The sequence below is a fragment of the Arvicola amphibius genome, chromosome 1 (genome assembly GCF_903992535.2).
Source record: "Arvicola amphibius chromosome 1, mArvAmp1.2, whole genome shotgun sequence".
Taxonomy (NCBI): domain Eukaryota; kingdom Metazoa; phylum Chordata; class Mammalia; order Rodentia; family Cricetidae; genus Arvicola; species Arvicola amphibius.
The window spans coordinates 103,333,387-103,361,067 of NC_052047.1; the positions used below are offsets into that span (position 1 = coordinate 103,333,387).

Consider the following 27,681-nt stretch of genomic DNA (forward strand, 5'->3'; position numbering starts at 1 on the left):
GCTACCTGCTCACCTCTTATTATTTTTATTTGTGGGTACTAACCACAAAGTTAGAGCCTCACCCCTGATTATTCATTTGTTGTCATTTGAGGCAAGGTCTTACTTTGCTGCCTGAACTGATTTGAACTCTATGTGGTAGACCAGGAAAGTCTTGAACTCTGTAACTCCCTGCCTCAGTCTTCAGAGCAGCTGGGATTACAGGCCTGTGCTACCACATCCAGCTTCCTGCTCATTTATAAATGGCACGCTTTACAAACATCTCAGAGCCCTGAGCACTTCAGGAAAAAAAAAAACACATCTATTTTTGAACCCCCAGAGCTGATTCCTCAGCTTTCCCTTAACACTGTAAGAAAAGAACTCAGCATGGTAAAGCCAGGGAGGGAATGGGAGGGCACAGCAAGGAGCCCCCCACCCCCTGGAGGGGGACAGAAGTTCAGTGCTCTGGTGGAGACAGCCATTAGTTCACTCTGGCACTAGGTCAACAGTGCTCACTTATTACTCCTATTATCCAGAGGAGCAAGCACATCCAAGACTTTCCCTGTCTTTCCCAGTGACAGAGACAGACTGTCACACGCATACTGGCCTGGCCCCAGAAAAATTGAGCCCCCAGCCTCAGTTCACATCCAGCAGATGGGGCACAGCCGGCACAAGGACCCAGAGGGCTCGGGCTCCCAGGATGGAGGAGTGCGTCTCTGGGCTGCTCTGTTCTGCAGGGAGAGGGGGAGGAGAGCTCCAGGGTTCTGGGTCTCCGAGCTTTGGAGAGCTGGTATAGTCTGGGAGGTGTGTGTACATACGGATGGGAGCTAAAGAGGGGTGGGTGCTGAAAGCTGGTAACTAGGGGTTATAGGAAGTCCTGGTTCAGAACTTTCTCAGGCCAGAGTGAGACTTGAGTGGAAATTTTGTCAAATTTTGGCCAGTCTGTGAACCTTGAGCCCTTTAAATTGGATCAACTTCCGGCTGGGGTTGCACACCCTACTGGTGTGCAATTAAGTTGGGTGTGTGGAGGCTTTATAAACGCTCTTGGTTGTTGGGGGTTGCAAGTTGTGGCCATCTCTAAGTTACTGAAGGGCTGCCATCCCTATCCCGACCAGTTAGTCTCTCAATTGTCATGGATGTCCACTTTGAATCTCTGAAATGTGTGTGAACAGGCTGATGTAGAAGCGAGCACCTGCAAGGGTGGGAGCAGGGAGGAGGGAAGCGGCCCATAGTTAACTTCGAGAATCCGTCTCTGCACCTTGTCCTTACTCTGAAATCCCATGTTCTTTTGCTTCTTCGCTACAACGGTTACTCCTCACGGGTCCCCAGCCCTCAGTTGGTCTACAGCATCTTCCGGACCTTGCCCCTTCCCCGGGACCCACGGGGGCAGGCGCTAGGACCCAGCAGGGAGGGGCGGGGCGGGGCTCGGAGCTCCCGCAGCTCTTACCTCCGCAGCACGGAAAACACCGAGCGCGGAGAGCGGAGCCCCTGAGCCCGGAGCTTAGCGGGGTGGTGGGGGGGGAGGAGGGCAGAGGGGGCGCGCGGGGCGGGGGGTGCGGGCGGGGCGGGGCCGGCGGTGGGACCCACTGCTCCTCCCCCTAGGGCCCCCGCGCGGCCCCCGGTCGCCTGGGCAGCGGCGGCGGCGGCGGAGGAGCTCGCACCCCGACCCCGGCGGGCCCGGTCAGAGAAGCCCGCACAGGTGAGACTCGGCCCCCACGCCCCGCCCCCACCACGGCCCCGCGCGGCTCGCTGCCGAGTTAGTTGAGCGAGTCCGGCAAGCACCGCGCGGGGACTCCGTGCCACATCCGCACCTGCGATCCCCAGGGTCCTGCCCCGTTCCCGCGGGCTCCTGCACCCGCTACGCAGCAACCCCGCTGCTGCTCCAGCGAAGTGTGAGGTGCTCCTTGCGGGAGGGTGTCCCTAGTGACTGTCCTGTGCCGGTCTACAGCACCTTCGCCCGGGCCGGCACCTGCCCTTCTTGAGCTGTCCGCTGGCCCGGGACCCCGAGTAGCCCCACCTGCGCCCCCAGCGCACTGACTCTGGTCCCCAAACCGGTCTTGCAGGTCCCAGGAAGGTGGCGTCAGCATCTGCAGCCGTGTCGACGTTGTCGGAGCCTCCGCGGAGGACCCAGGAGAGTTGGACTAGGACCAGGGCCCCGGGCCTTCCTACCCTCCCTATGGAGAAGCCAGCTGCCTCAACGGAACCCCAAGGGCCTCGGCCTGCCTTGGGCCGCGAAAGTGTTCAGGTGCCCGATGACCAGGACTTCCGCAGCTTCCGGTCAGAGTGTGAGGCCGAAGTGGGCTGGAACCTGACCTACAACAAGGCCGGCGTGTCTGTGTGGGTGCAGGCTGTGGAGATGGATCGGACTCTGCACAAGATCAAGGTAGGATTGCTCGATGGTACCTGCAGCCTCCACTGCTCCCTAACTCTCTCGCAGTAGGCTTCTTGTCCTGAGTCAAACCGGGGGCCCCCAGAGGGGTGCATCTGGACCCAGAGCCTCCTACTATAAACCAGGAGGAGGCATAGCAAACTGAGGCCCAGACACCGCATGTGAGCATGACTTCACTGTACTCTAACCCAGGCATGCCTGCATGTTTGGGAGATGGGTGGTGGCCAGGGGAATAGTTTCTCTCAGGGAGATCTCTTCCAGAATAACTTCCACTTGGACCCCGGGCTTGACTCCCTAGGCATGAGAATGGCCCCTTTTGCTCCTTCACTACTGGCTCTCTAGTCTGAGATGGGTCTTCTCTACTTTCTGCACTCTTGGGTGCCAAGGATAAGATTCCTTCCTGCTTAATCCCTTTAGTCCTTCCTGTCGTCTCTGAGTCTCCAACAGGCCTTTAGGACTGTGGTTGGCAGCTCCTGAAGGCTCCCTTGCTCTGAGCCACACTGGATGGAGGGTGAGCTAGGGGAGGCAGGGACTTGGGGTAGGGGGAAACCAGTTCTGAAAGCAGTTGTGTACTCACCAGCCCCTCACAGCCATCTCCCCTCCTCCCAGTCCCATGATTCTTCATCTCTGTCATGACAGGGCAGGCTTGGGGTTTGATGAGGCAGAGATCCTAGTCTAGGGGCCTCAGTAGCTGGCCCTCACACATGTGGTTTTGCTGTGAGTGCCGCATTTCAGGGTGTAAACTTCCCTTTAGAGGGTTCCTGAAAAGGCTATGCCTTCACACCCTTCTGCTGCTCTGGGTCAGGTGAGGATGCATTCCTGTTCTTAGAGGCCAGGGCACTGGATTGAACAGGGTCCCTCCTGCCTGGGGCCTGAACTGTGACTCCTGACCTCACACCAGAGCCTGAGGTGCTGGCCTTCCCTTCTGGTACTATGCTTTTCTGCCTTGACTTAATCATTTACAGCTTTACCCACCTGTCCCCACACGATTGGCTTGCTCTTCCTGCTGTCCCTTTGGCCTCTGTGACTGTCTCTGTACGCCTTGGACAACTGACTCTCTCTGGGTTTCTGTGTATACTTCCTTCCTCTGAGTCCTGTCCAAGTTTAAAGGCCCTGGGCTGGAGCTCCTCCAGGCCCTAGCCTAGGTCTGAGCTTGAGGGACAAGGATGGAAAGGGCAGCTGGCAGTGCCAGCGTGTTGCTGCCCGCATGCAGGCTTCTCTCCCACAGCATCTGCAGGGACGTGATGTTGGGGAAAGACACAGGCACGAAGTGAAAGGTGGTGGCCTTTGGCTGAGAGAGTGGCAACCAGGAGGATGCAGGGGCTGGGAGTGTGGCTTCCCTACAGGGCTGGCTCTCTAGGACGAGTGTGTGTGTGTGTGTGGGGGGGGGGGTACTCCTACCCTTTGTCAACAGGGCGGAGCTGCCTCCCCCTTCTTACTTGGTTAATGGATAAACGCAGCTTTGCCCAGGACAGGAGTTGGCAGGCATAGGGACCAGGCTGCCTTATACAGAGTCTTTGTGGCTAGGTCAGACTTGAGAGTATTTGAAAAAGCTGTGTTGTGGGCTTCTGGGCAGGACATACTTTTTTCCCACACACACATTCCAGTACTTCACCTGCTAAACAGAGACTTTTGTACAACCTGCCTGGTAATCCTGTCCTCCTTTAGTGGGGTGCAGGTGAGGATCTGAGGCCCCAGGGTCCAGCACATGGTCACATGGCTATGTCCCAAGAGAGAGCTTGGAGCCTTGATGGTTAGCCTCCAAGTCTAATCTTGTCTCTTAACTCTTCTCTCATACTGCCTCCACCTCAGTGTTTCCCGCAGTAGAGGAGGTGAGCAGAACCTGGGCCCAGGGGAGCCGTGACACCTCAGCTATGGGTGTTACCAGGGGCCAGCCTCCACCCCTCGTCCTCTCTGCGTGGCAGTTGGAGCTCAGTGATGAGCAGAGGTCCCTGAGCTTCCTGCCCCTAGATTCAAGGACTTGCGTTGCCACACAGTTAATCCTGTTCTTGACAATCACTCTGCTCCTGGCCAAACATTTTCCCTTGGAAATCAGATGATTTAGTCTCACGCCAGTCCTGGGCAGTCATCAACCTGTCTCTTTCTTAGTAAGAAAGGGCATCGCACAACTGAGGCAGGAGAGCAGCCCAGGCCAGCCTGCTCCAGAGTTGCTGGCCCTGTCTGATGAACTTGCATCCTTAGGCAACATTGGCCTTTAACCCCATCAATAACTCTTTGAAGAACTGAAGGACTTTATGTTCTCATCATCCCGTTCTTGATTGATGGATGGCAAAGCCGAGGCCCAGAGGGGTGGGTGACTCTTGCCAAGGTCAGGAAGAAGCCAGAGCCCCAGGGATCACTGGGTCATTTCAGGAAGCTGGGACTCAACCTCGGTTTTTTGCTGAGATTCTGCCCACTCTCCTCCGCTGTCTCCTGCACCAGGGCATGCCCTGTGCTCTGTGATTGTGTGTGTTTAGGGGGATGTCATCTGCCTATTTACTTGATTGATTTAATTCTGCTCTTCTCCAGGTCTCTGTGTCCAAAGGTCCCTGGAAGCCACCATAGCGCTGGGCCCAGCAATCAGAGCCAGGACAGAGGACAGGGGTTGCTGGAGGCTGCCCCTACTCTCTCCCTCCCTCCTGGCCTCTAGCCTGGCCTGGTTTCAGGCCTGTACTGGGCTCTGGGTAGGGGACAGGAGGCACACAATGCTGCCTGCAAGTCTAGGCCCAGTACCAGAAGCAGATGTTGAACATGGACCCCAGAGACCAGAGACTGATTAGAACCCAAACACAGGTTTCCCAAAGCTGCGAGGAACAGAAAAAATTTCTCAGTCATTCAGGGAGCTATCTGAATAAACTAACTTCTAGTATCCTTTTGTTGTATTTGAGTGAGGCATGTCCCTTCCACTCTGGGCTGTCTGCTCATCTGCCATTGGACCTTCCTGACATAAGGATCTCTGAACTCAGTGGCTGGGACGTGGGCGAGAGATGCAGGGCAGCCCCGGCTGTTGTGCTCTGGATGACTTGTGCTTGGGTCTTCTGATGCCTACTGCATGCCTCTCCATGCCAGGCAGAGGACGACTCCTGGGTCCTTCCCAACGTTTTCAGACCTTAATGGAGAGTGGGATGGCGATTCTAAGTGGGCCAGGGCACAGGTTCGTGAGCGCACAGAGGCAGGGGTGAGCCTAAGAGGAACCAGCACCTATGCCAAGAGCAGACTGATGTCAGAAGCTCTGGGGACTTGGAGTTGGAGCAGGAGGGAGAGAGCTCTGAAGAGGGTATGACTTCCAGGTCAGGAGTCCTCTCTCTCGTTTGGAAGTCAAGGTATCCCCGTCTGGCCCTGACTCACTGTCTATCTGTCCCATGCCATAGGCACCTGGAGGACAGTCTCTCAGCCAGTGTCCAGAGGTCCCCATCTCATGAGCCTTTTCCTGTCTCCTATGACATATGGGCTCACTCGGGATCTCTGAGGACCTTTCTCACCCTTAATAGTCTAAGACTCATCAGACAGTGGTGGCACACACCTTTAATCCCAGCTCTCAGGAGGCAGAGGCAGGTGGATCTACAGAGTGAGTTCCAAAACAGCCATGGTAGTTACACAGAGAGACCCTGTCTCAAGAAACTAAACTAGAAACAAAAAAACCAAGCAATAACAACAACAACCACAAAAGTCTGAGACTCAAAGCTGTGCTGGGAAAGACAAGGGGTTGGGTGCATTAAGTCCAGGGCTACTGCCTAATTTTTTTTGTCTTTTTAAAAAATTATTTATTATTTTATGTATTTTGCCTGCATGCATGTCTGTGTGAGGGTGTCAGATCCCCTGGAGGTAGAGTTACAGGCAATTGGGAGCAGCTATATGGGTGCTGGGAACTGAACCCAGGTCCTCTGGAAGAACAGCCAGTGCTCTTAACTGCTGAGCCATCTCTCTAGTCCTATTTTTTTTTCTTACTAAGTCTGCTATGATCCTGTGGGGTAGGACTCATTGATCCAATGGAGCAGATATGGACAAATGGAGCCTTGGAGTTGGAGTTCTCTTGTTTAAGATCAGTTAGAAGTGGCTGAAAGTCCTTCATCCTTCCCCCAACACACACACAAAGTTGCCTTCTCTCCTTAGGCCTGGCTCTGAGTCCTGTTGGGCCATTCTGTCTCCAGAACCCCGTGGAGACCCAGCCTCTGTCCTTGGGTCTCTGTGTTGTGTCATTGTGAGAGGACACCTTGGAGGGGGCCCAACTGGGTAAAAGTCCAGCCCTCACCTTTCTGGGTCTGTTTTCTTGTCTGTGGTGGCAAGGCTGGGAGCTGGTATGGTTTGGGATCTGGAGCTGGGGGGGTTTAGGCCCTAGCTTGGCCTTTGCCTTGCTAGGGTCAGTTTGCCCATCTCAGCAGGACGTTGCTGGACAGGTGGTTTGTAGAGGTGATGAGACTTCACTGCAGGGCGTGGGGGAAGGATGGCCAGCTAAGGCCTTGGTGGTCTGTGCCCATAGGTGAGCACTCTAAATCCAGGGATGGCTCTGAGGAGTCCCACCTTGGCTCTGGCCTGGCCTGACACTTGGACGAAAGGGCTTCCAGAGCTATCCTGGGGATCAGAGCCCAGAGAGGTACCCAGGGAGTTAGTAGTTGTGCTATGGGGAGGGTGGTAGCTGGAGGTATTGAAGATGCCATCCTGCTCGAGGTGCCGGATTCAAAGTGTCCGCTGAGTGGCCCTGGGCAGACTGCTTCCATTCCTCATCTGCTCCACGTGGATAGGAAGTATCAGCTTGCCTGATGCTCATTCAGTCAACACCACTGGATAGCCGCTCTACCTGGGCCCATGCTATAAGTAGGGACAGTCAGAGCGGCCACTGAGAGGGTTTCCTGGAGCACAACGCCTAGATGGTGGCTTTGGATTTGAGAGGGAATAGAAGTTTGACAACATCGGCAGCATTCTGCACAGACACAGAGACAGGGGATACAGGACAGGACACTGGGAAAGATGCCCTGGTTGAGAATGGGGACTAGCAAGGGGTTAGAGAGGCAGGCCAGGCCTCTGGCCATCTGGAGTAGGTGTCTCATGGTACTAGATAGAGTTTTGCTGTGAGGAAAGGCTGCTGTGGCTGCCTCTGTCTGGGCAATGGTGTTGGGTCTAAACTGCAGCAGGGGCTGTGGGCAGTGCAGCATGGGGTCATCTGGAAAGATCAAGGAATGACAAAGTGCGCGCTGTGATTTTCCCGGTGGTCCTGACAGTGGGTGGTGTGCCTCAGGCTATGTCCCTGTTGGGGGTAGGGGAGCCCCCAGCTCCTAGGCTGACTTAGTGCCCTCCACACCCAGTTCCCCAGGCTCCAGCTTTTAAACTTTAACGAGCCTCAGCTCAGTTTCCAGGCAAGAGTGTTTAAAGTTTCAGGAGACGAGAGAAAGGAGTGAGCCCTGGAGACAGCTGGGTTCTCTCCTCCCTTGTGCCTCCACACTGGGCTGGACCACCTGGAGCCAGAGCCCTGGGTACCCTGGCCCTAGAGACTGGGCTCTCTGTGGAGGTCTGGGACCTAGGCTGGGCCCCTCTAGAGTATTCCCACAGGCCTGGGAATAGAACCCGATCACAGCCCAGACCCCTTACCTGGGCAGATGATTATCCTCGGACTGCAGGTGCAGGGACAGCTCAGACTAGGTGTCGGGTTGGTGGTATCCCCAATCCTCTCTTCTTTATGTTCTCTTCTAGCATTCTGTGTGAGGTAGATGCTGTAGGCCCTGTAGAGATTAAAAAACATGGGAATGAAAAGCTCATGCCAAATACACACTCTTGTCACCTGCCAGTAAACGGAGCCTGGGGCTAGTGACTCCGGGCAGCTGGCGCTGTTCTCTGGGCGTTATTATATTTATTTTTTACATTTTATATGTGTATATGCACATATGCATACACATGCATATGTCAAGGCAAGAGATGCAGAGGACAACTTGCTGAAGTTGGCTCTCTCCTGCCATCATGCAGGTCCCAGAGGTTGAACTCCGGTCCTCAGTCTTGGTGGTCTCACTGCCTGTCTCTGGGCTTCACATACTTTAGCCTTCCTGCCTTTCAGTCTGGGCCCCATCTCTAGAATCTTTCTGTCCTGGGGCAGGTATCTCAAGAGTCCACACATTTAAGGAGTGTGTGCTCTATGCCAAATATTATGTTATGTGGGAATTTGGCATCAAATCATACTTTTCATACCCTGTTGTTATGAGTATCATACCATGACAGGGAGCCAAGCAAAACAGAAGCAAACAACTGAAGAAGATACCAGAGGGCGGCTCTGTTCTGAGCACAGGGTAATGTGATGGGGGTGGAGAATTCTATGTCTGGGCTTCTGTGTGTGGAACTGGATTGTGGGTGGCTGTGTGTGACATAGCCTTCAGACGAGTGAGCTCCCCACAAGCAGGTACAAGGTTCCCCAATCCCAGGCAGGCACCTGAGAAGTTTGGGTCATTCCACACTGAATGCATGTGTGTGCCAAGTGTGAGGCTGTATGTATTTCTGAGTCTGGCATTACTCTTTGTGTGAGTCACACCCCCTCACTGCAGGAACAGAGTTGTCTCTGATCCAATTATGTCTGCTCAGCTGTCTCCTGGCAGCTCCTGCCCCCTGGTGCAGCTCTGGCTCTGCCATGGCTTTCCCTTCCTGCTTCTTCTTTGTCTGCCTTAGGCCTCGCTCTGGGTCTCGGGGCCTCCCTTTTTTAGCCCTATCTCTGTTCTTTTCTCCCTGCCTGGTAGCTGCCTGGGTCCCTTGATAACTCTACTTGCCTCTTTTCCTTTCTATTTTTTTCCTGGTCTCAGTTGTTTATTCATCTAGCAAACTCCTTTTGCTGTCTGCCTGCTCTGCCAATCTATTGTGTTGAGGATATGGAGGGAGATGAGACTCCAGGCCTGGTGGAAGAGACAGGAAAGCCTTCAAAGGAGTGCTGGGGCAGAGGCTTGGGCTGAGACCAGTGACTGACAGACTGGGGATGAGGCAGGGCTTCAGCAGGGAGCAGTGCCTAGGCCTAGCCAGCTCTGTTCTGTGTGTTCCCAGACGGGGCACACTGAGGCTGAGGAAGCAGGGAGGCAGGACAGTTGGATTTGACCCTGAAGCCAGGAAAAAGAGAGGCTCTCAAGCTTGGCAGTGCTGTTGTCAGTTCCAGGGTTTAGAAAACTCCCTGGCTTCAGTGGACCAATTGACTTGGAAACCTGGAGACTTGAAAGAGGATATGGCTACGGAGGCCAAGCGGAGATGGTGGGGCCTTGCCAGGAAGGCTGTGGTTCGGCAGAGCTAGGAAAAAGGAGAGGAAGCAATTAGTCGGGAGCCAAACTCAGGTTCCAGACACTGAAGGGAAACAGGTACTTCAGACAGCTAATCAGCTAGCGCTGGACACCGGGAGCCCAGTGGGGGGGCCTGGCTGGGGCTTGATGCCCAGAAGGCTTCTGAGGGAGCATCTGGTGCTTGCTAGGTCTTTAGTTAGGGACATCGTCCATGGTGGTCCCTGACAGCCAGGGGAGTGTTTGTCTCCGTGTCCAGCAGTAGCCCTGGTCCTGCCTTGTCTCACTTTACTGGTTCATTTGTCTGTGTCCCCCTGTCCTCACACTGCTGTGGAAAGCCAGAAGGGCAGAACAGGTGGTTCTCTGCAGCCTTCATCACTGCTCAGAGCTGGGCCTGCTGCTGAAGCTGAGGCGGGGATGTCCAGGGAAGCTGCTGGAGACCTGAGGGAGGGAGGGCACCAGGCAGAGCAGGGATGAGTCACCCAGCCCTGGATGGAGGGCAGCAAAGAAGGGCCTGGGTGGGTCCTGCAGGCAGCTCTGTTACTAGAGACGTGGCAGGACGCCCCTCCGCCACCTGTCTTGGGGTAGTGAAAGTTGAGTTGCAGATAGTTGCTGCCAGACCCCTTTACTTCAGAGGATAAGGATATGGGGACCAATGGCCATTTTCCAGGTGTGAATACTGAGCTGGAAGAGGGGATCAGAGACCTTGTATCTCTGTCATCATGGGTGTTCTCCAAGCAAAGCCTGCACCAAGATTCTCTCTCCATTCCACCCATACCCCATAAGCCTTAGCCTCAGGCATGGACAGTCCTCATCTGGTTAAGTGCTGGCCTTCCTCGCATTCCTTGGTTCCTGCAGAGCAGGTTCAGGGGTGGACTGCGAGCCACCATTCACTAAGGGATACTGACTTCCCATAGAATGGGCACAGAAACTGGCACAGCGGGCACTCTATTAACAGTTACTGAATGGATGGATGAATGAACGCTGAGTACCCATGGGACAGCTCCATTTCCTACCTTAGCCTTGTTCACTCAGGGGGACTCAGGTTACCTCGGGTGGCCGTGTGTGCCTTCTCCTCCCTTAGGCCAGCCGTTTCTGGTTCCCAGTTTGCACCAGCCTCTGCCAAGAGTTTCTTCCCCTTTCACCTGAGAACCATCTGCCCACCTGGCTTTCTTTTAGGGTTTGGCTTTGCCATGTTTTTCTTTGCCATGACCCTTCAGGATCATTACCTGTTCCCGTGCTGACCCGAGAGTGGGAAGCCTAAGGCCCTTCTGGTTCCTACTCCTAACACAGAGTCAATCTCTATGGCGCACATTGGCATGGAAGCCAGATTCTGCTGAGCATCTCCAGATAACCTAGGTATCAGCCCACAGGCCTCAGCCCGTGAGCCTCGGCTTCCAGGTCCGGGAACAAGGTCTTAGAGGTTCTGATGGAACTTCTTCTTTCTTCTTTCTTTTCTTTTCTCCCCTCCCACCCACCCACCCCCCGCCTCCAGGAGAATCATGATTCATAAGGCTAGAAAGGGCAGTTGGGGCCAGACCCTCAGGGGAATTTAAATCCAGGCTGAAGAAACAGTTGATGTATAATAGGGGAACAATTAAAGTTTCTTTAAAAAACAATTTTATTGCCAGCCTGTGATGGCACACACCTTTAATTCCAGCACTTGGAAGGCAGAGGCAGATGGATCTTTTGAGTTGAGGCCAGCCTGGTCTACAGAGCTAGTTCCAGGACAGCCAGGGCTACACAGAGAAATCCTGTCTTGAAAAAACGAAACAAAAAAGGCGTGTGCCACCTGGCAGAGGTGCCCCACTACCACTTTGGCCTGGACAGAACTTCTAGTTAGGACACTAAAGTGTTTATTTTTTTTTTGTTAGGTCTCACTGTACCCAAGCTGTCATCAAACTAATTTATTCTACTGCACTAGCTTTCTATATACTAGGATTACAAATATGCAAAATGAAATGGTGTTTTTTATATTTGGTAAATATTATTGCAATAGTAAGAAGAATCCAAAAATTATAACCTAGAGAAGAGGTATATCATCTCCAAAATTGCAACCATTAGGGATGCTGAGGCAGGAGGATTACTTATACTTGAGTTTGAGGCCAGTCTGGGTAAATAGCAAGAACCTTGTGGGGGCCGGCCGGGTGTGTAGGTTTTTGGCACTCGGTGGAGTGCTTGCCTGGCCTGTGTGTTCTCTCAGCACTGCATGGACTGGATGCAGTGGCACACGGCTGCCGTCTCTGCACTTGGGAGGCACAGACAGGATAAGAAGTTTGAGATGATCTTTGGCTATGGAGCAAGTCCAAGGCCAGCCTGGTCTACATGAGACTATTTCAAGAAATTTTTTGTTGTTGTTTTGAAAAAGAAACACCGTCCACCCCCAATGCCTGGTTTCCTGAGGGGAACATCCCCGGGACTCCTTCCTGCTCTTTTTCAAAGGCATAAGTAATTTGTGGATATAGCTAAGACCATGCACAAGGTCCCGTTTTGTCCATTCACATTTGCATTGGCGGAGTTGCTCATATCACCAGAGTTATTAATGTATGAACATTTCTGACAGCTGCTTTCTACTAGGCCTGTTCTGGGCTCTGAGAGCTGCAGAGCTGTCTGTGAGGCTGCCCCTGTCCTTGGTACGGGGAGGGAGGGGATGGACAACACGGCCCTTGGTGGCTCAGTAGTTGTCAGGGTGGTGTGTCATTCTGAACTGGACTGGGCTTGCTTAGGCTGTCCTCCAATATAATTTTCTAATTACAAATGCAATAATATACTCATGAATATTGTAACAGAACTTTTATTTTTTCCCAAGTACTGGGGGTTGAACCCAGGCCCTTGTGCAGGCTAGGCAAACACTCTACCTCTGAGCTACATCCTCAGTTCTTTGTGTGTGCACAGGTGCACCTGTATGTGTGTGTAAGCACATGTATGTATTCAGAGACCAGAGAAAAACCTTGACTCTCATACTTCAGATACCATCTACCATGCTTTTTTCTTCTCCTCCTCCTTCTTCATCTTCTTCCTCCTCCTCCTTTTCTTTTCTTTTTTTTTCTTTTTTCTTTTTTTTTTTTTTTTGATCTAGTGTCTTTAATTGGCCTGGAACTTGACAAGTACACTAGCCCAGCCCTTGAGCATCAGAAATCCATTTGTCTATTTCTTGAAGTGCTGGGATTGCAAGTATGAGCTACTGCCTTAAAAAAAATTATTAAATTTTATGTGTATTGGTGTTTGTCTACACGTATATCTGTATAACATGAGCCAGAAGGTCAGAAGAGGCATCAGATCCCCTGGGACTAGTGTCACAGGTGGTTGTGAGCCTCCAGATGTGTGTTAGGAACTGAACCATGGTCTTCTAGAAGAGCAAGTACTCTTAACTGCTGAGCCAGCTCTCCACACGCTCTCCCCAACCTAGGCACTCTCCTCCCTCCCCCCTGGCAACCTCCACTCCCATTTTTAACATGAGTTCCAAGGATCAAACTCAGGTCCTGATTCTTGAAAATCAAGTATTTTGCCAGCTGACTTACATCTCCAGCCTCTCAATCTTCTCCTTAGTGTGTGTGTGCATGGGGCCTGTGCACTCCCCTGGGAGTGTGTGCAGATGTGGAGGTCAGAGGTGGATACGGGTGTCTTCCTCTTTGGCACTCTTAGTTTTTGAGACAGGGTCTCTCACTGAACCTGTGCTTGCTATTTCAGCTGGGCTGGCTGGCTGGCCAGTGAGCTGCCAGGATCCAGCTGTTTTCGCCGTGCAGTCTGAGGTTGCGGTGGCTTTGGCATGGGTGTCGAAGGTCTGAACCCAGGCTTCCACTTGCACGGCATCCACTTTCCTGCTGAGCTGTCTCCCAGCCCTTTTCCTTAGCCTTTTTTTTTAAAAAAAAAAAAAAAAACCATTTTATTTTGAGGCAGGGTCTCATTAAGTTGTCTAGGCTGGCCTTGAACTTCAAATCTTTATGCCTTAGCATCTCAAGTACCTGAGATTTCACAGCTGTGCCAACAACTAGCCTGGCTTGCCAAATTATTTTCTAGAATAGTACAGTCAGTTGTTCTTGTCACTGTGTAACATTCTTTTCCTTAGGTGGGAGGCTGCTGAGGACCTGACCCAAGGCCTGTACTCATCCTGTCCCTAAACTACTCCCGAAACCCCAGCAACACTGTTAGTATGTCCTTATAAGGAGTGGATATTCCGTAATTCCTGTGTTAGTTTATAGGTATAAATACTTTTTAGATTATTATTATTACTGTTATTATTATTATTTTGTGTTTTAGAGCCAAGGTTTCTCTGTTCATGGCTGTCCTGGAACTCACTCTGTTGATCAGGCTGGCCTCTAAGCCAGAGATCCGCATGCCTCTGCCTCCAGAGTGCTGGGATTAAAGGTGTGTTCCACCATCTGGCCAGATTATTACTTTTTTGTTTGTTTGTTTGTTTTGGTTTATCGAGATAGGATTTCTCTGTAGCTTTGGGGCCTGTCCTGGAACTAGCTCTTGTAGTTTAGTAGACTAGGCTGGAAAAGCGAGCCACAATGAAGAATCTGTCAGCTGTTCCTCCTTTGCCAGTACACCCTCCAGAATGGCATAAGTACTGCGCCGTACGTCCCTTAGCCAGCCTGTGTGCTTCCTTAGCCAGTCTGCGTGCTTCCCGCAATCAGCAGCCTGTGGGCTTTGGTTCTTCATTCCAGTACTGTGTGGCCCTGGTCCATGGGTGTACTTCTCTGGGCCTGTTTAACATCTGTAAGATGGTGATTGCTGACTCAGGCTTGGAAGGTTATGGGGTGACATGTATGAAGGACAGGAAACCATGACCTCAACTTTGCTAAATTTGAGCTTCACCAGAGTCCACATATAGGTGTGTCTGGTTAGTGAACAATGTCAGTGAGTCAGCACATGGTGGTGGCTGCTGAGCTCCTGAGCGTCAGGGTTGTGATTGTCTTGGCCTTAGCTGGGGAGCCTTTCTTTGATTTGAACCTGGCTCTGTGGGAAGCATCGGCTCAGATGTTTTATGTTGAGAAGTTAGTGGGGTCTTCCCTCATCTTTTTCAGGGCCTCAGTTTCCCCAGTGGTGGTTGTCAGAGTAGTGGTCAGAGGCATCATCTGTTTCCCAAGGGCAGGACTCTGGGGACCACTGTTTGAAGTCCACATGGGGTTGCTATGTATCTGTGTGCCCGTTTACTTACCATTGCCCTGGTCACTGGTTGTTCAGAGCAGGACAGAGCCTCTTGGAGGCGACCATTGCCCTCCCTCAGTGTGGAGCCTACAGCTCCAATGCTGAGTCCTGGGACCAGGGAGCCTCTTCAGAGTTCTGAAAGAGGTGAGGGTAGCTTGAGACATAGCCTGTGGTCTCCTCCTGCCTGACATGACACTCTCTGTCCATCCCCCATGCCTCGCTCCTAACCCCTGCTTGCTCTGTACTGTGAGTTTTCATCCTGGCATCTTTTACACTTTTACTCTGCTTAGGGGCTCCTCTTTGGGAACTGGCCTTAGGCCTAGCTTGTCTCTGATTGGTTATTCACTCTCTGCATTGACTCTAACAGGCCAGCCACACATAAGGTTCAGGAAGCTGCATAGGAGGCTGGAAGGGCAAGGACCAGGGTAAAGCAAAGGATCTGCCAAGCTACAGACTATGAGAATGTGCAGGCGGATGTGGCCTTCTGGCCTGGAGCCCTGCTGGGTGGGAACAGCGACTTCACAAATGTTCACTGCATGCTAGTTAGATTTCATACCCTATCCCATCCAGTCACAATATCCTTAGGAGATAGATATTATTACTGTACTTAGTTTTTATGTGAGGAAGCTGAGGCTCATGTGTTAAGTCTGTGCCCAGGGGAAGAGCTAGGATTAGACAGTAAATTGCCTGCCACAGAGCATTCATGACTGTCCCCTGGCAGTCTTCCTTGCTTATCCAGTTACTTCTGCTGTGGCTGTGTGGGTTTGGGGTGCTCACACAGTCGTGGGGATCCCCACATCAACAAGATTTGGAGAGAGTGCTAGGACACAGCTTGTAGCTTCTCTGGTGATACTTGGTCCTCCTGGGACTCACTTGTGACGTGTCAGCTGTCACACACTGCTGTATCCAGACTTTGAAAGCTTTGCAGCCCAGCAGGGCTCCTGAGGAGTTAAGATTTGCAAGTGAGGGGCCTGGGGCCCAGCACACATTGTGGCACTGCTGTTTGGGTTGGTATGGAAAGACGCTCGGCCCTTTGCCGCAGGCCACAGATGCCCGTGGACACACCAGACCTGGCCGCTCATCCTGCCTCAGGCTCACCCCTCTCAGTAGCAGCCAGCAGTCTCGCCTTCCCAGCAGACTCCATGCCACTTTCCTCCATGAGCCTCTGCAGTTGCTTTCTTTGTCTTAAAGGGCCATACCATGTCTGTGCCACTTTGTTCTGTAACAGCGTGTTCCCAGAGCATGTTTTGGGGTGCTCGGTTCTATGACTCGGTGTGGTCCCAGAGCTTGTTTTGGGGTGCTCTGTTCTGTGACTCGGCATGGTCCAAGAGTGTGTTTTGGGGTGCTCTGTTCTGTGACAGCATGGTCCCAGAGTATGTTTTGGGGTGCTCTGTTCTGTGACAGTGTGGTCCCAGAGCGTGTTTTGGGGTGCTCTGTTCTGTGACCCGGCATGGTCCCAGAGCGTGTTTTGGGGTGCTCTAGAGCCATAACAGCTCTGATCTCAATGTCTGGAGGAGGACGGTCATTTTCCAGGCAGTGTTGGTCTTTTCCATCTGGATCTGGGTACTGCAGGGTCAGGGAGTAAAGGACAGGCAAACCTGGCCCCAGGGAAAGCATAGTCCTGGGTTGGACCTCCTACATTTGAAGCTGAGATGTGTGCTCATTTTCCTTCCATCCTTATTCTCTCATGTTTGAGAGCTTGCAAGGCCAAGCCCGATTTCAAACTTGATTTAGAAAAGTTCTGGTTTCCTGTGTTCCTTGATGGTTAAGAAATATGAGGAGGGAGAGGTCTATTGAGATAGCTCAGCAGGTGACACTTGCTGCTACACCTGAGGGCCTGAGTGCAGTTCCTGGATAAGACAAGTAACTTACGTAAGTTGTCCTCTGAGCTCTGCATGTACAACACACACACATGCACACACGCATGCACACACCCCATTATATATAGATATACATACATATTTCTATCTATCTATCTATCTATCTATCTATCTATCTATCTATCTATCTATCTATCTATTTATCTATCTGTCTATCTATTGCAAGGCATAAGAGATGGTTCATCAGTTAAGAGAAGTGACTGCTCTTCCAGAGGACCTGGGTTTAATTCCAATTCCTAGCATCCACATGGAGCAGTCCTCTGTAACTCCAGTTTCAGGGCATCTGATGCCCTACTCTGGTCTCCCTAGACACCATGGTAGTGCACAGACATATATTCAAGCAAAATACCCACGCACATAAAATGATAATTTAAAATAATGTAAAAATATTTTTAAACTGGGTGGTGGTGGCACATACCTTTAATCCCAGCATTCATTTGGCAGAGGCAGGCTGATCTCTGTGGGTTTGGGGTCAGCCTGGTCTACAAGAGCTAGTTCTAAGACAGACTCCAAAGCTACAGCAAAACCCTGTCTCAAAAACAAAACAAAACAAAACAAAACAAACAAACAAACAAAAAGCTGGGCAGTGGTGACACACGCCTTTAATCCCAGCACTCGGGAGGCAGATGGAGGCGGATCTCTGTGAGTTCGAGGTCAGCCTGGTCTACAAGAGCTAGTTCCAGGACAGGCTCCAAAAACTACAGAGAAACCCTGTCTCAAAACACCAAAACAAAAAACGAAAACCTCTAGAGGAAAACTTGGTGGTCCCTGCCTGTAATCCATTTGGGAGGTGGTGGCCAGAGGATCAGGAGTTTAGTGTCATTTTAGCTACACAAGAATGTTGAAGGAGGGTTGCTTGTTTGTCCCAGAACCAAAATAATCACACAGAAACCATACTATTTAAATCACTGCTTGGCTCATTAGCTCTAGTTTCTTATTTGCTAACTCTTATATCTTAATTTAACCCATTTCTAGTAATCTGTGTATCACCATGAGGTCATGGCCTATCAGCAAAGTTTCAGTGTGTTTGTCTCTGGCAGAGGCTCTATGGCTTCTCTAAACTCCACCCCCTTTCTCCCAGCATTCAGTTTAGTTTTCCCCACCTACCTCTAAGTTCTGCCCTATCAACAGGCCAAGGCAGTTTCTTTATTCACCAATGATATTCACAGCATACAAAGGGGAATCCCACATCACCTCCCCTTTTCTGTTTAAATAAAAAAGGTTTTTAACTTTAACATAGTAAAATTACATATACAAAACAGGTATCAAGCAAGAATTACAGTTACAATATTTATATCTACTTTATCTTTTATCATAACTAAGGAAAGCTATAACTATAAATTCTTCAACTCCATCAAAGACTCCAGAAGGATATATTACTTAAGTAAACAGGAATTGCATTGTAAGCAACTTCTAAAACTCTAGAATTGACAGAGACATCTTGCTGCCTGGACAGTCACCCAAAGTTCTTCTGTACCGCTGAGGCATCCATCTTCAGCCTACAGGCCCATAGTATCCAGCACATTTTTCCACAAAGCAGGAAATTCCAAAGACAGTTCTGCCTATATTGGCAGTTTGTCAGTCACTTTCTTCTGTATCCCGCAGAATGTCTGGCAGACTCTTTCATGAAGCAGGAACCCTGAAGGATGGTCTCACCTTTAGGCAAGTTCAGCAGTCATTTCTCTGTGGGTCCTGCATATCTAGTTAAGCAGTCTAGGCAAGAGCAGTCTCCTGCCCAAATGGTTAGCCAACTCCATAAGGAGTCTCTTCAATGCCCATCTTCCTCTTTAAGTAATTGGTGCTGTCAGAAGCAGATGTATCTCATTGTCATGATAAGTCCTAAATTCTTAAAACATTTTAAATGCCATATTCTGTAGTCTTTGAAAGGTTTGAAGAATGCCTATCCATCTGAAATACATCTCTGTACATCTAGAAAATCTACCATGACTACAAGCTTGACTATTATAGATGGCTATCTATTAACCTATATTTATTTTTTTTAAGATTTATTTATTTATTACGTACACACTGTTCTGCCTCCATGTATGCCTACTCGCCAGAAGAGGGTACCAGATTTCATTACAGATGGTTGTGAGCCACCATGTGGTTGCTGGGAATTGAACTCAGGACCTCCAGAAGAGTAGTCAGTGCTCTTAACCTCTGAGTCATCTCTCCAGCCCCCTTATTAACCTATATTTCTTAGTTATACATTACATTTTTAAATGGACTGCATAAACACAATACCTTAATCAAGAGCAGAAATATGCATATAACGAAATTGACCTTAAATTTGTACCAATAAACCAAGATCCATATCAATGCAAATTATTCATCTCTATATCACAGGAAAGCCAAGCACAGTGGCATAGCACCTGCTGTTCCAACCCTCAAGAGGCTGAGGCCAGAGGAGTTTGAATTCAAGACTAGCCTTGGCTACATAGCAAGGCTCTGCCTCAGAAAACAAAACCAGAGACACTTGTCACCCACCCCCACATTCAAACAAAAGGGCATAGAGCTGACTTTGAATCCCTGCCCAGCTGCTTTCTTGATATATGCTATAATTTTCTTAGTCTCCTGCTCCCCAGTTGTGCATCGCAGCACAGGAGGGGTGGAGATTTATCTGCACTTTCCGAGGCTGCTGCAGAGAAGACTGGGTGCCAACAGTGATGGCCGACGTCTGCAGTCCTTTTTCTCACCATCGAATCTCCTTGCCCACTCACTCGTATACCATTGTCTCCTTCAGTCTGGTACAATTCTCATCTTCTCTTGACATTCAGAATTGTGATACAGGCCACCTCTTTGCCAAACTCTGTTGGGTTTGTCTGGTGTTTTTCTTGTGATCAATGTTGTGCCTGTTGGTGGAGATCCCACCTAAGTGTTGTCTCCATTCTGTCCCCTGCAGCTTGCTAGGGAACACATGATTGTAACTTGACCCATTACAAACCTACCATCCTTCCCTACTGTGAAGTGTTTCCCCCCCCCCCCACCCTTTGTGTGTTTGGAACTGGGGACCTTCTGTACACCACGCCCCAGAAACTTGAGCCACTCAGTACACCGTGCCCTTTTATGGCTCTGGGCCTTGGTCCTGACAGCACTCTCTGTCCCTGTCCTTGATGTGTACATGCATGTGCACACATGTGTAAAGCCAGAAGTTGACATTGAATTGTCTGTCTTGATAACTCTCCACTTTATTTAATGAGGCAGGGTTCATCAGGGAAGCCATCACTGATTCGGACACTCTAGCTAGCCAGCTTGTCCCAGGAATCTCCTGAGTACTGGGATTGCCAGAGGCCTGACACACTGCCCAGCATTTACATGGTGGTGGGAGTCGTACTTAGGGTCCTCACACTTACTGAGCCATCTCCCAGACTCTTATTTTCCCTTGTAATTAGTAAGTATTTGATAGGCAGCGCCTTGAAACTATGCACATAATCCATTCTTAATCATACACTGAATTTATTTAGCCAGACCTGTATATACTTTGATTTCTTATTGGGTTCAGTACAATCTGTTGTTATCACTGTTGTTTTTTTCTTTTTTTTTTTTAGATTTATTTATTTATTATGTATACAACAACATTCCTTCCATGTATGCTTGCATGCCAGAAGAGGGCACCAGATCTCATTATAGGTGGCTCTGAACCACCATGTGGGTGCTGGGAATTGAACTCAGGACCTCTGGAAGAGCAGCCAGTGCTCTTAACCTCTGAGCCATCTCTCCTGCCCCTCACTGTTGTTTTCATCACTCATTTTCGTCAGCTTGTCCTAGATGTAGTTCATGGCAGAGTGATCAGCTGCCCTAGGTTGCCTGGAGTTAGGATCTCCCAGAACTTGTGACAATAAACTCCGAGTAGCTGCTCAGCCTTCTGCTGCACAAGTCTTTTTTCTGCCATTTTTCGAGTGCCTCTTTCCCTTCTAGCATGAAGATGTTCCAGGCTCATCCTAGACTTCCCATGACGTAGCCCAGGAATCACCCATTTGTCCAAGCAATTTTGGAATCAGGAACTTTTTGAGTATTAGGCTTTGTTTGCCACACCATAGAAACTTGAGACACGTGGATGTACACCATGCTCTTGCCTGGCTCCGGGCCTTGGTCCTTATTGCACTCCCTGCCCTGTCCTTGGCAATCACCGCTCTCCTAGGCTGAGCCTCTCCAGGAAGCCTGCTCCCACACTGGCCCCTGAGAATCCAGGCTGTTCTGAGCCCTGCCAGGCATGTTAGGTCATCTTCCTTGTCTGGAAGGTTAAGCCCAGGCTTCAGAGTCACCTCCATCTCCTGACTCAGGACAAGGCTGCAGCTGGAGACTGCTAGTTAGGTGGGGGATCCAGTCACACACTTCCACAGACTAGAAAAGTAAATGGGGCAGAGGGAAAACGACTTACATAAAACCATGCTTTATAAGTATAGGCTGGAGTTCATTCTTGAATTTTGTTGTTGAACCCACAACTTTGGCCACGTCAAATATTGGCTCTGCCTATGACCTCTATCTTTCTCTTGCCTGAACTTTAGAACTCTCTTTAAGCCAGTTATGGTAGCACATGACAGTAGGATTTGCTGAAGGAGATGAAGGCAAGAGGATCACGAGTTCAAAGCTAACCTAGAACTCTTTAAAATTAAAAAATGCATATGTATTTGTGCATGCATGTGTGTTTTTGTGCAGGTGCATATGTGTGCATGTACATGTTTTCACATTATTTTGTTCAGAGGCTTGAAGGTAGGGAAGGGGCTGAAGATTTGTCTGTGTCCAGACTAGAAGCTGTGTTCTGACTAGAAGCTCCGTCTAGGAGAGGGCAGATCTGTCTGGCTATCTTGTGACTGACAGCTAGAACTCTTCATTCTAAAATGGGTCTCATTCTCAGAATGGAGCTATGACCTGGAGAGCTTTTTTACTTAAAAATTTTTGTTATTAACTGGGCATGGTGGTGCACATCTTTAATCCCAGCACTCAGGAGGCAGAGGCTGGCAGATTTCTGTGAGTTTGAGGTCAGCCTGGTCTACAAAGCAAGTTCCAGGATAGCCAAGACTACACAGAGAAACCCTGCATCAAAAAACTAAAGGGAAAAAGTTCGTTATTGCTGAAGCACTATTAATAACATTTCAGAAAATCAGAAATACAAATGAAATGGAAACAAAACATTGCACTCCTATCCACAGACGGCCGCCAGGGCCAGCCACCTGAGAGTCGTGTGTCTCAAGCTTTTTATAAGCGTAGATTTTCCTCGCTGCATTTTTCAGTTTGTAACATCCTTTGGAGGGGCAGGATTGCCACCATTTGTTTCTGTAAATTTTCACCATCTAATACTCAGATCACCTTCAGGTTTCTCTAGTTGTCTCCAGACGTCTCTTGTAAGGTGTTCAGGGCTGCTGTCATCCAAGGCACTAGAGGCCGAGACTGGGAGATCACACATTCAAGTCCAACCTGGGCAATTTAATAAGATCCCATTTCAAAATAAGTGCAGAGGCCTGAGGATTCAACTCAGTTATAGAGCTTGTCTTGCATGCATGAGGCCCTGGATCAAATTTCTGGTTAAAAGGAGGAGGAAGAGGAGGAATGTTCTATTTATAGCTGATGTTTAACAATCCAGAGTCACACTTGGTGATGCCCGGGGCTGGACAGACGGCTCAGTGGGTAAAGAGCACTGGCTGCTCTTCCACAGGACCCGGGTTCAATTCCTAGAAGCTCACAACTGTCTGTAATCCCAGTTCCAGGGGATCTGACACCCTCACACAGACATGCATGCAGGCAAAACACCAATGCACATAAAAGTAAATCATTAAAAAAAAATGCAAGTTGGTAGTGGCACACACCTTTGATCCCAGCACTCAGGACACTGGCGGATCTCTGAGTTCAAGTCCAGCCTGGTCTATAGAGTGAGTTCCAGAATGGCCAAGGGCTACATAGAGAGACCATGTTTTGAAAGATCTAAAAACAACAATAACAAAAACCCGAATGGTGAGCCAGGCATGGTGGTTCACACCTTTAATCTCAGCACTTGGGAGGCAGAGGTAGACAGATCTCTTAAGTTTGAGGCCGACCTGAGCGAGGTCCAGGAAAGCTGGGGCCACACAGAAATCCTATCTCAAAACAAAACCAAACACCAAACATCGTTATATCAACTTGACAGAAAGGACCAGGTGGGGAGCTCGGCAGTGCCCAGCACCTGGCTTTGTCTTCATCTGTTGGTGTCACTTGGCTTGTTCCTCTGTGACCTTTATTTATTGTAATCTGAAGTGGTGTGTAGGGAGGGCATAGTGAGTTTCTTGTACTTAGAATCTTTAGCTGGGAGCAGCCTAATATGGGCTTTCATGATGCCAAGGCCTGTCCCAGGTGAGAAAGGAGGCGATCTGCCTCTCCTGTAGCTGCATGATAACATAGAGTTATCATGGGTACAGAGTAACGTGTATGTGTGGCTTTCCTGTGTTGGATGAATATCAGTTCTGAGAGAGCATGATAGACCACACAGCAGAACTGTTGTATTTGCTGTGGGGCTTGATCTTGGGGCTTGCGCTCTTGGGGTGGAGCAGAACAAGGACCCTGAATCTCACCTTTTGAATACAGATCCTGAGAACCCTGGTTCTCTCTTTACTTGCTTCCTGGACGTAAGAGCTAGATTAAATCCCAGCCCTGCTACTTAGCCAGCAGGGTGACTAAACCTCTTTGAACCTCAGGTCTGTCCTTGGCATAATCATCAGGAGGCCTAATAAAGCAAGATACGCTTGGCAGCTTCCTCCCCTAGATGGGAAGCTCTTTGAGAGCACAACTAAGTAATAGGGAGAGGGCTGAGGATAGTCTCCTAGCAAGGACAGGAGAGGGCTGAGGATAGTCTCCTAGCGAGGACAGGAGAGGGCTGAGGATAGTCTCCTAGCGAGGACGACAGGCAGTTCGTTATCTAAACCAGGCAGACCTTGAATTTGGGATGATCCTCTTGTTCCAGCCTCTCAAGTTCTGGGATTACAAGAGTTTTATGAATCACGCACGCGCGCGCACACACACACAGTGGGCAGGTGGTAAGGTCTGTTTGGGCATTTGATTTCTCATTTAGTGTGTCCCTATCTCAAGCTCCTTATTGAATTAACTGTGAGCTTCTGCCCATGTGTTGCTCACAGGGGGCAGGGAGGGCAGACATAGAGATTCAGTGAGAGGAGACTGAGCTGCGCTGGTAAGGGCTGACTGTCCTTCGGTGTGAGAAGTTTCTGGGGATCTGGACCATGCTGTGTGGCTCTGACCACCATGTCTTCTGCAGTGCAGGATGGAGTGCTGCGATGTGCCAGCCGAGACGCTCTACGACGTCCTACATGACATAGAATACCGGAAGAAGTGGGACAGCAATGTCATTGAGACTTTCGACATCGCCCGCCTGACTGTCAACGCTGACGTCGGATATTACTCTTGTGAGCAGGCATACAAGACTCCAACCCCCTCAGCTTCCCACCAGGTCTCCTCCTCTAACTTCCCCTCCCTGTGGTCACTCCTGTGGTCGGGCTGCTCAGAGACCTGCATGCTGAGACTGAGAGCTGCCCTCTCCTGTGGCGTACATATTCTCACTGATGTACACAGTTACAAAGATATCACTCACACACACACATGTATGGGGACCTCTGAGTGCATACGACTCATAGCCACATGCCACGTACCACAGAGACACATGTTTATGCACATGTGATCACAGTACTGTCTGTCTTACAAATATATCCACATGTACAGATACGTCGGAACAATAAGGTAAGGGCTGCGTGAGGCCCTGAGGGGCAGGGTAGGCAGAGATAGCAGGACAAGGGTTCTCCTGTGTCCTCCCTAGTTCCACAGAGTATCTGGATGGGGAGGGCTGGCAGTTCATAGGATCCCCAAGTCTCCCTCCCTTACCGGAAGATGGGCCAGCAGCCTGGCTGAACTGTTCCTTGCCCTCTACAGGGAGGTGTCCCAAGCCTCTGAAGAACCGTGATGTCATCACCCTCCGTTCCTGGCTCCCCATGGGCGCTGATTACATCATTATGAACTACTCAGTGAAGCATCCTGTGAGTTGCCCTCCCTGGATGTGCAGAAGGATGGTGGACAGGGCTGGATGGTGGCTGCCACAGGGACTTCAGGCAGGCATGGGGTCCTTGCCGGGGCTGTCAAGTAGCTCAGGGGAAGGGCAGTGTGGGCAGATAGGACGAGGGTGTGAACTGGGGTGGCTGGCCTAGAGATGGGGGAGCAGGAGCTCCATGGCAGGATCCTGGAGCAGGACTCACTTGAACTTCCTGGGCAGAGAGGGCAGGTGAGCCTAGGCAAGGGCTGAGTGCCCACAAACACTGGAAACCCTGACTTAGCCCTGTACTGTGCTGATGGCACAGACACAGCTGTAAGAGGGGCAAGGACAACCTGGTCTGATTCTTCCTCCCTTAACCCTTAGATTAGAAGCCAAGTGATGTGAACAGCTATGAGTCTGTGCGTGCGTGTGTGTGTGTGTGTGTGTGTGTGTGTGCGTGCATGCGTGCGCGCACGTGCGTGTGTAAGTGCATGACTTTAAGAGTTCCTCTGCCCCTTCCCAACTCTGACCTCCCTGTGTCTTTCATCCCCAGAAATACCCACCTCGGAAAGACTTGGTCCGAGCTGTTTCCATCCAGACGGGCTACCTCATCCAGAGCACGGGGCCCAAGAGCTGCATTATTACCTATCTGGCCCAAGTGGATCCCAAAGGTGAGGGCTTGGCCCTGCAGCCCATTAACGGGCGCCCACCCTGTACAGGACATGAACTTGATCTGCCAGGCCATTGAAGGCCATCTGTTAGGAGCCATCCAGTACTGGGGGTGTTTATATTCAAAGCTAGTAATTTGAAAGGACCTACGAGGCAGGCATTGCTCCTTCCAGGAGCTTGGACCTGTCCTGCCCTGCCTCCTTCAGCCACATCCCAGAGGCCTGGGTTTTCCAAGCCGACTCTGAGCACACATCAGCCTCCTAGGTGTCTTCCTCCGGTTATCTTCTAGATACTGGAGACTTGTATTCAACTTCAAGCTCGCAGTGGCCTTCCCAGATCCACCCTTTCTTCAGATCACCTCTGCCCAGCACTTGCCGTTAGCTGGGGCCAGCTGCTCCTTGTCAGCTCCCAAACCCAATACTCATTCTCTGCCTTCCTCCTGTCTCACTCTGTAGCCCAGGCTGGCCTTGAGCTTATCACCATCCTGCCTCCAGCTCTAAGTGCTGGGATTGCAGGGATTTGCTAACAAACTCAGCCCCTGGTTCTTACCTTTTCACCTTCTGACATAGCTCCTAGCCTGTCGTTCTTGGTACTCACCTTCTTTGTTTGTCCAAACCAGCTACCAGAGGAAACAAAAAACAAGAACCTCTAGTTTCCTCTGACTCACCCGCTTAAAATGCCACTGTGACTCTGTTCGCCTGAGTATAGCCTGAGTCTCTGCCCAGGATTTCTGCCTTCCGTTCCCCACCTCGATGTTCATACAACCTTTATCCTCCGCTAGCTGCCTGCACCTCTCCTTCCTTAGTGCTCCAGGGATGCATGCCATGACCCTTCCTCTGCCCCCAGTTCCCAGAGGCCTACTCCCTGTTTGTGGGCCCATTCCCCTCCGGCAGACATTGAGTTCCTCTTTGAATTCCCCAGGCTAGTCCAGGGTGGGCATCACAGCGGGGCGAGTGGGGTAACTGGATGAGTGAAGCGTCGCTGACAGGAATACCCCGTGTCTCAGAGCAGGTATTTGGGAGTGAGCCCGATGGAGGGCTGGGCTAGGTCAGGCTGGGGCGCTGGGCTTATGGGTTCTTAGGAGGCCCAGAAGGACAGGCAGGAGAGAGGCTGAGCACCAGGGACAGTCCTGGGTTTTCAGTGTGAGGGGGTGAAGGTGACAGGCTGGAGCTTAGTGGGTTAGAATGCTTGTGGTTACCTAAGACCCTATGGTTTCTTCTCTGCAGCTGGAACTCAGCAGAGACAGTAGGGGGGGCTTGAGAACATCATGGAGGAGGAAGGGGTGGCCTCCCTGCAAACTCTGGCAGTGGGCGGGGTTATGTGCTTAAGGCCACCTTTTATCCTTGCCCCCACAGGCTCCTTACCCAAGTGGGTGGTGAATAAATCATCTCAGTTCCTGGCTCCCAAGGTAAGTGGTTTTGAACTTTGGGCAGTGGGCAGGGGCAGCGTTAACTCTGGTTGATGGGACACTGGGCTGCTGTCCACCACCGGAGGGCACTGGAGGGTGTGGAGAAGTGCTGGTCTCTAGGCCGCCCTAACAATGGTCACCTGGCCTACAGGCCATGAAGAAGATGTACAAGGCCTGCATCAAGTACCCCGAGTGGAAGCAGAAACACCAGCCACACTTCAAGCCATGGCTGCACCCGGAGCAGAGCCCGTTGCCCAGCCTGGCGCTGTCAGAGCTGTCCGTGCAGCATGCGGACTCCCTGGAGAACATCGACGAGAGTGCTGTGGCAGAGAGCCGCGAGGAGCAGCGAGCTGGCGGTGCGGGTGGAGAAGGCAGCGACGACGACACCTCACTCACCTGAGTACAGCCCCTCTGCAAAGACGGAGACAGGACTGGGGCTGAGCCCTGGGGCGCTGGGCCTTCTGCACTTCCTCCCTTCCCCCACCTGCCTTCTGGGGGCACTGGGCTCCTGCTCAGGTGGTTGTGGCCTGACTGGACATGGCCCCAATAAACAAACCACACAGCCCCAGCCAGCTCTTTCTTGTGCCTGCTTCTCATCTGCCCAGCAGACGCCCTACAGTAATTTTCCTTAATACTATTATTGCTCACTGGACCTTTGCACCCGCAGGCATCGTGTTTCTGCTTGTGTAACTGCAGGATGGGGTTTGTTTCCTTTCTCCCTGTCCATTTGCACACTGACTTTGCTGATCACAAAGGTGGTTGACTTGTTTCCCAGGGCTCTGTGAAGAGCTGGTCTGGCCAGAGTTCATAGGTCAAGTTTTTACTGTGTGACAGACCTCTGGTCCATTCTAGCTATGGACTATTGGTCTGGCACACTCTCTGGCTCTTGTCATAGCAGAAGGAAGAGGAGGGACTTATAGGCCTCAGAACTGAGGTAGGACACTGTGCCCTGGAGGAGA

General features: G+C 50.8%; 1 protein-coding gene across 2 annotated transcripts; it reads left to right on the forward strand.

Annotated features, from left to right (window-relative positions):
• Positions 1 to 1,515: 1,515 nt before the first annotated feature.
• Positions 1,516 to 27,290, forward strand: Stard10 (StAR related lipid transfer domain containing 10). Of its 2 annotated transcripts, none has more exons than XM_038321462.2 (7): positions 1,516 to 1,675; positions 2,040 to 2,359; positions 23,881 to 24,028; positions 24,549 to 24,652; positions 25,199 to 25,316; positions 26,670 to 26,722; positions 26,874 to 27,290. In XM_038321462.2, exons 2-7 carry the CDS (start codon positions 2,153 to 2,155, stop codon positions 27,120 to 27,122), a joined length of 879 nt encoding a protein of 292 aa, XP_038177390.1. In that variant the 5' UTR covers positions 1,516 to 1,675; positions 2,040 to 2,152; the 3' UTR covers positions 27,123 to 27,290. The 2 variants fall into 2 exon arrangements, with proteins under 2 accessions (XP_038177390.1, XP_038177399.1); XM_038321471.2 differs by lacking the exon at positions 1,516 to 1,675 and adding an exon at positions 1,721 to 1,873.
• Positions 27,291 to 27,681: the final 391 nt, after the last annotated feature.

Excerpts from the sequence above, each read along its gene's own strand:
- Stard10 (XM_038321462.2), top strand. The coding sequence starts at position 2,153 with ATGGAGAAGCCAGCTGCCTCAACGGAACCCCAAGGGCCTCGGCCTGCC. Across the intron at positions 2,360-23,880 it reads GGACTCTGCACAAGATCAAG|TGCAGGATGGAGTGCTGCGA; the intron begins GTAGGATTGCTC and ends TGTCTTCTGCAG. Across the intron at positions 24,029-24,548 it reads TGACGTCGGATATTACTCTT|GGAGGTGTCCCAAGCCTCTG; the intron begins GTGAGCAGGCAT and ends TGCCCTCTACAG.